This window comes from Stegastes partitus, unplaced genomic scaffold (genome assembly GCF_000690725.1).
Source record: "Stegastes partitus isolate 25-593 unplaced genomic scaffold, Stegastes_partitus-1.0.2 Scaffold2252, whole genome shotgun sequence".
Lineage (NCBI taxonomy): Eukaryota > Metazoa > Chordata > Actinopteri > Pomacentridae > Stegastes > Stegastes partitus.
Window position 1 is genome coordinate 51,683 of NW_007579983.1, and position 7,750 is coordinate 59,432.

Below are 7,750 nucleotides of genomic sequence, written 5' to 3' on the forward strand. Positions count from 1 at the left end.
TGGATTTTTTGTCTAATATTTAAAACATTATTTGTGAAGAAGGTCATGAAATCTTCACTGCTGAGAGCTAAAGGAACAGAAGGCTCAACAGAACTATGACTCCTGGTCAGCCTGGCTACAGTGCTGAACAGAAACCTGGGATTGTTCTTATTTTTCTCAATTAAAGACGAATAATAGGCGGTTCTGGTATTACAAATTGCCTTTTTATATTTGAGAAAGCTATCTTTCCAGGCTAGATGATATTTTTTAGAATTATTTGAGCGCCATTGCCTTTCCCGTCTCCTTACATTCTGCTTTAAAGTACGCAGCTGTTCGTTATACCATGGAGCTGTTTTGTTCTGATTTTTTGCCTTCCTTTTCAGAGGAGCAACAGCGTCAATTGAAGTATGCAGTAAAGCTGCCGTCCTATCAACCAGATTATCCACTTGTGTGGGACTAAGATTAGAGCTACTCTCCTTTGAGTTGGCATATGGCATTGAAGAAAATAATGATGGAATTGTTTCCTTAAATTTAGTGACCGCATTATCAGATAAACATCTGCTGTAATGGAGCGTTTTGATTGTTGTACAATGGTCAATTACTGTAAATTCAAATGTTATTAAAAAATGATCAGACAGAAAAGAGTTTTGTTTAAAAACAATAAGATGCTCAATTTCTATGCCATACGTCAAAACAAGATCCAGAGTGTGATTAAAACGGTGGGTTGGCTTATTTACATTCTGAGAGAAACCCACTGAGTCTAGCAGTGAACTAAAAGTAGAGCTGAGGCTGTCGTTCTCATCATCTACATGAATATTAAAGTCACCCACTAATGACATGTTCTCTTTTAAAGGTAAAGCTGGTGAGAGTTTGATGTAAAGCCTACACATAAAGGCTGAATTATAAAGGATTAAAGTCTGAAAATTAACTCCACACTAAAGCCAAATGGTCAACATGTGTAGCTATTATTTGTTAAACACAGAGTGAAGGAGTGATATGTCACATTTTATTACATTACATGAACGTTTTAGGGCTGCAGGGTGGCGCAGTTGGTAGCACTGTTGCCTCGCAGCAAGAAGGTTGCCGGTTCGCGTCCCGGTGGGGGCACCGGAATCTTTCTGCNATGTTGAGGTTAATTGGTGATTCTAAATTTGTGTGAATGTGAGTGTGCTTGGTTGTCTGTCTCTAAGTGTGGCCCTGCGATAGACTGGCGACCTGTCCAGGGTGTCCCCTGCCTTCGCCCTAAGTTGGCTGGGATAGGCTCCAGCCCCCCCGCGACCCTCGTGAGGATTAAGCGGTGTGTAGATAATGGATGGATTCATAACATTACTTATTAGGGATGGACTGATACCTCTTTTTGATTTCCGATACCGATACCAATACTTCAACTTTGAGTATCTGCCGATACCAATACCGATACCAATACCGATACTATCTCTCCTTGTAAACTTCTTTGGAAATACCTTATTTGCATGGATTCATTTGTTTAAGATGGCTTCATCAAAAGCCTCATACTATTAAAGTATAGACTTTGCTTTTCTAGGAAAGGAAAAAATAGCCAAAAGCATGTCTCAAAGTGAAACTGTAGCTGCTTTATTTGAGCTGCAATTAGACTACAGTGTGCACTCAGTGCCATTCAAATATTTAGAACAGATCAAAATGACACCGCAACATTAAGCTGCAATTTGAAGGTTAAATTACCAAAACTTGGTATTAAATAACAGTACCACTAATAGCCGCTCTCGGCTCTGCGCATGAGCAGTAGTAAATGAGGTCGGAAACGTTGTGAACTGCTGCGGGATCGGATCCAATAGGAAGGGTATGTCAGCAGAGCCGGAGACCGCATGTACAGGGCTGCTCGTAGAGGGCTCCACGGAGAGGGCTGTACTCGTCTTCTGCGGCCGTATAAGTGCACGGCTTCTAGTTCGGGTGCTCGACGTAGTTTTAAAGGGTGATTTCACTCAAAAAAATTTGTGTTTTCCAAAAACATTACAGCCATATGTGCTTGTAGTAAGGGAGAAATATCAAAATCTGGCAACTAAATCGTTACCAAACAACTTCTTCACCAATATGTTTGTACAGGTGTGTAATAACATGCCTTAAAATGTTGAAGTTCAACTCCCGTGGGAAACCCTGAAAAACACCTGTACCGATAACCAATTGATGAAAAATTGATTTTTTAAAAATCGGGCCTTAAGTAACTTATGAGCGGTCAAATCAGGGTTTGTTCATGATTCTGAGTTGGCTGTTAGCATTTATATTTCACCACCAGCACATTGTTGAAAAAGACCACACTGGAGGCAACAGTGCTAAGCACCGAGCCACCTCGCAGCCCTAAATGCTGAATATAAATCAGTAAATTAGTTTTGTTTTCGTGCAACAATGCAAATAACTACGTGGTGGGACTGGGTTCCTGGAGTTACTTTTTAGAGTGTACATGCATGTTCAGTTGACATACACTGTGTAGCAAATAGAAATAATGTTGGTCATCCTAACTGACCTAAAACAGGAAAAGTTTAGTCTGGTTTAATGTCAGACAGTGAGTGTCTTTTTATAACGTGTATGTTGGTAATCCTAACTGACCTAAAACAGGAAAAGTTTAGTCTGGTTTAATGTCAGACAGTGAGTGTCTTTTTATAACGTGTATGTAAACTTCTGGTTTCAACAGGGTGGGTACACAGCGGTGTTACTGAACCTGTGCTGAAATTTCTCAACTACAACTCTGCCAAAATAAATGCTGCATCCGTTTTAATCAGATCACCAACAGGCAGCCTCTTCGATGAATATGTCACATTTACAGACTTCAAAAGTTGCATTTTTATACATGGTGCAGGGCCATCTAAGGTTCAAAGGGTTAACATTGAGGTTATAGTTTGCTGTGGTGATAAACTGGACTAGAAACACTTCTAATGTTGAGTGTAATATCAGAATCACACTCCAGCTTAATGCGGTGCAGCACAGCCCTCCCACCGGCTACAACCTCAGTCATGAACCAAGCCAATAAAACAATTAAATTAGCACCTCTTGCCTTTAAAGGGGCAAGATTTTTTTCATACTGGATTGTATGGATGTATCTGATAAAACTGCAGTTGAGGGTAATTCATGAGCCTCATCCTCTTTTGTTTGGTAGATTAATAGTAAAACTACTGAGTTGTTTTTTGTAGTGGTGAATCCCCTGCCAGGTTGGTATACATTTCATCAAAATACGGTTTTAACAGGAAAATAAAGCACAAATTAACTCTTTAAACACAGACATAATTGAACTGCCTGCAGGGTGAAGTGAGCTCATTGTGATGTCGACGTGTTCTATTCTGGAATCACATGGAGACATTTATACACTTTACTCTGCTCAGAAATCTATCAGAACTCAGCCAACCAGAGGCGAAGCAGCAGCTCAAAAACTGTGAAAACTTTTTCAACAAAAGTCACGATGCGCGAACAAAGCTGGCCTTCGCGCTACTTTTACGAGCGCTTTTTAAATGGAGAGTTCTACGATGCAGTCACCAAGGTGGAGGATGTCGAGTTTAAAGTCCACAAAGTCGTCCTGAGTCCCTGCACACCGTATTTCCAGTGAGTTGGTTATCAGACATCAGGGGAGGAAAACGGATGTATTTTAGTCTGTTAAATAATCAGATAAACATGGTTTTGTTGTAATTAATGATCTGGAGCCTGAGAAACAACATTTAAACTTAAGTTGAATCATGTAGCATCTGTGGTTAAACAGGTTTCTCACACAGAGCTGTGTAAAAGAAAGAGATCATAAATCCTACATAATGGACATAAAAAGAAGAAAAAGTCACATATTTCATTTGTTAATGATTAGTTCAGACATTTACCAACAGCTGATTTCATGTTTCCTCACAGTCAGCGGGTGAAGATAATAGTTTGGAAGAAATGTCATTTTTACAAACACTGTACTGATTCAGACAGTGTTTTAAGTTCATCTTTGAGTTTCACCAGGTCTGCTGATATTGTTTTTTTTAAATATTAATCACATAGAAATTGTAAAATCGATTTGTCGTCAATCATTTATCGGTACCCTAACTTGAGCAGGTGTTTTTCAGGGTTTCCCACGAGAGTTGAACTTCAACATTTTAAGGCATGTTATTACACACCTTTACAAACATATTGTTGAAGAAGTTGTTTGGTAACGATTTAGTTGCCAGATTTGTGAAAAATCTCATAAAATGTCCTTACTATCGCTCCACAATCAAGTTTCCCGACAATATACACATCAAATGAAAGCTCAGAGTCTCCTCTTTCCGATGATATAAACCTTTTTGACCTGCAGCAACCACAGCGTTGACACAAAGAGCTTTTTGTACAGAAAAGCAAAATGGTAAAATCCGAGTTTTCTTACTTTTGAAGGCTCTCTGCAGCTCAAACATCGCTCATTCCTCACCAGCTTGGTCTCATTCTGTCCGGACAGAACCAGTGAACATAATCCCATAAAATAATTCGGTCTGTAAAACGTATTAGATCCTCAAAGGCACAAATTCTGAAGTAATGTCTTCCCAGCTTGAGATCAGCTCCGGCTGGTTTATTAATTTCTTCTGGCAAAATCAGGCTGAATCTATTTTAGATCGCGCTGAAAGCGCTACAGTCAGCTAGACGGAAGTCTCAGCTTTTGATTGACACCTAGTTTGGCCAATACGAGGGCTTTGGGGGTGAGTGACAGCCTGAAGGGCCAATGGAGTGTCTCAGACAGTCAACCCGGTAGTTCCACCCCTGTAGATTTGACCGGGTTGCAGACACTCTCTGACGCTGTAAACTTGTAGCCAATGAGCAGACGAACATGTGGATGTGTCAGAAGGCAGGATTGTGTGTGTGTGGGGGCATCGGAGCGGCCAGTTACCACTGTGAAGTAAATCATCCAATGCCGTAATTTCGGCCAGTATCAGCCCGATACCGATACCCAGTATCGGATCGGCGCATCGCTATTACTTATATGAATACAAAACTTTACCACAGATGAAGAAAGAATCACCCAGGGCAACATGTTGATTTACAGTTTTATATCTTTGAACCTGAATCTATTCTACATCAGGCTGTTGACACTACATCAGTTTAAAGTGAAAAAATCTCCTAAAATGTCCTCAGTAGGTTTTTTTTTTTATCCACTCTGTGGCGTGTAGACGGTCCATGACTAACGTCCATGTCCTCCACAGTGAAGTGAACAAGCCTGAATGGGAACAGAAGAACCTGGACAAAGCCATTGGGTGAGTCTCCATACTGTAGATGTGCACATGCGTGTTGAAGAGTTGTTGAAAAGTGAAACTGGGCCACGGCTGTTGTGAGAGTTTGGCCTGAATACGCAGCAGTTAGAATATGTGATGAGTCCATCCAGCCAGCATGTGAGTGTGTGTGCGACCGTGTGTGTGTGTCTGCGAGAGGTTGTGTTTGTGTTAATGAGTGGGAGGTGTTTCACTGCTGTGTGTCCTATTGCTCCGCCGTCTGGCTTCAATCTGCATCCGCTCTGAAAAGTACCAAGGATTATAAACTGGACCTGATTTACTGTCAGTGCACTGTATGTAAAAAAAATAATCTTTTCTACCTGTACATTTCTAAAACAGTTTGATTTTTTTTTTTAGATTCTCCCTGTTTTTGTTGAATTACAGATATTTAAACTGTGAAATAACACAAACAATGTATTAATTTACATGTTAACCATAAAAACTAATGAACAAGCAAAAACTGTCCACATCAAAAATCAGTATTTTTAAAAATGGTAATTATATGTAATTTTTTTAACTGTATTTAAATCAGCTAAAATATCATTATTTTACAAATATTTGCTTCTGTTTGAAAGAAAAATATGTATATTAAATACTAAGTAGTTAATTTTTTTAAAACTGTTATGTTTTCCCTGTTGTCTAAAATTAAAAGTAATAACTAAAATTTAAAAATCATGAATAAAATTATTAATTTAAATGTTGCCTTTAAGTAAACAAGACAAAATTGTAAATGTCAACATCAAAAATTTGTATTTTTTCAAATGGTTAATTCCGTCTTTTACAATATTTGAATGTAAAATTTCACTGTAAAAATATCATCACTTTACTGATATTTGCTATTATTTCCACAGTTTTTACAGTTCTAGATTTTTACAAGATTCTGCTTCTTTTTTTTCTGCTTCTTTTTCTCTTTCTCCAAATATTCGCTTTTATTTGAAAGAAAATAACCAAACGATGGCCGAGCCTTTAACAAGGAGACTGATTGGACTCAAATACTGCATTTGGCCTTTTTATGCTGTATTACTGTATTCGATTTTATATTAGATGTTATAGTGATACAGGCTTTGTGTTTGTACTGAGTTTATACTGGTTTGTTTTTTTCATTTTTAGCAGTATACATAGATAGAAGTCATATTAAATATAAAATTATATCTAAGATTTTTAATTATAATTATTATTATTATTATAGATTTGGTTATTTTTTTTTAGCTTTAGATTTTTCCATCAGTATTAATATCGAGAAGTTTCCTATTCTTGTAGCATCTATAACTCAGTGCAGTTTCATTATTTTTTTTAACTGTCCTCCCAGAAAAGTTAATACATGGTGAAGTTTTCTGTCCACGATAAAAAATTGCATTAATGCATCACCTCACAAAAACTACAACTCCAGTAAATTTTCCTGAAGGCCTACTAACTGTTTACAGAGGCTGAGATTTATCTACATCTATAATATTCAACAACGAGTCAGTGAGTCATATTTCTGTTTTGTAGCTGTAATCTGTGCTGCATGAAAACTTGCACACTGTTTGTCTTCTTTGTCCAGATGTGACATCCAAACCGGGAATGTTGAGGTGCCACTAAAAAGTCCAAGCTATGTCCTCCATATAAACTCCTATATCCTTCTGTCGCCTCTCCTCCAGCTATTCTTTTGCCATCGTGGGCATCAACATCACAGACCTGGCCTATTCTCTGCTGGTGAGTGGAGCTCTGAAGACTCATCTGTACAACGTGGCCCCAGAGATGCCCAGTTTGCTGCACTTCCAGCAAACCTTCTGTGAGTTCAAGTTGACTGGTTAGATGTAAATTTTCCATTAGCCAGCAAAATCCAAAATATATTCTTTGTCTTGCTTATGCTTAATATTTTTGCTAATTCAATTCAATTCAATTCAATTTTATTTGTATAGCGCATATTTACAACAACAGGCCATCTCATAGCGCTTCACAAAGGCAGAAACAGAAACACCCAACAATCCAAAACATTTGGATTCCCTATAAGCTTCAGCAGTCCGCAAGCAGTCCGCAACAGTGGAAAGGAACCAAAAACCCCCGCAGGGGAAAAAAAAAACCTCCGACAGAACCAGGCTCAGGGTGGGACGGCCATCTGCCTTGACCGGTTGGGTGGATGTAGGATGAATTAGAACATTTAGTTTACAGTTAAACAAGTTATTAGAAGTTATTGTCCTTTTGTAACAGGACGCATCATGGTGGGGGCAGCAGGATACAGAAGGTGAGGCCAGCGGCTGTAATTCAGGAGCTCCAGATCCAGAGACATCCACAGAGAGAGCAGGCGCAGGAGAACCTCAGGGGGAGTCACAGAGTTAGTCATATGTAATGGTGATAGGCAACTATATAAACATATACATACATACACACACGTGTATATATATAAAGAGGAGAGGAGAGGAGAGGAGAGAAGCCCAGTGCATCATGGGAATCCCCCGGCAGTCTAAACCTATAGCAGCATCACTAAGGGACAGCTCAGATGACTCCGAGCAGCCCTATCTATGAGCTTTATCAAAAAGGAACGTTTTTAACCT

The 7,750-nt window shown here is 38.9% G+C and overlaps 1 protein-coding gene across 1 annotated transcript in view; it reads left to right on the forward strand.

Moving 5' to 3' along the window:
* elmod1 (ELMO/CED-12 domain containing 1) overlaps positions 1-7,750 on the forward strand; it is a 46,142-nt gene that overhangs the window by 34,340 nt on the left and 4,052 nt on the right. The window contains exons 8-9 of the mRNA XM_008304555.1: positions 5,148-5,198; positions 6,854-6,987. Coding sequence (XP_008302777.1) covers positions 5,148-5,198; positions 6,854-6,987 — 185 coding nt within the window. The remainder of the gene's footprint in view (positions 1-5,147; positions 5,199-6,853; positions 6,988-7,750) is intronic.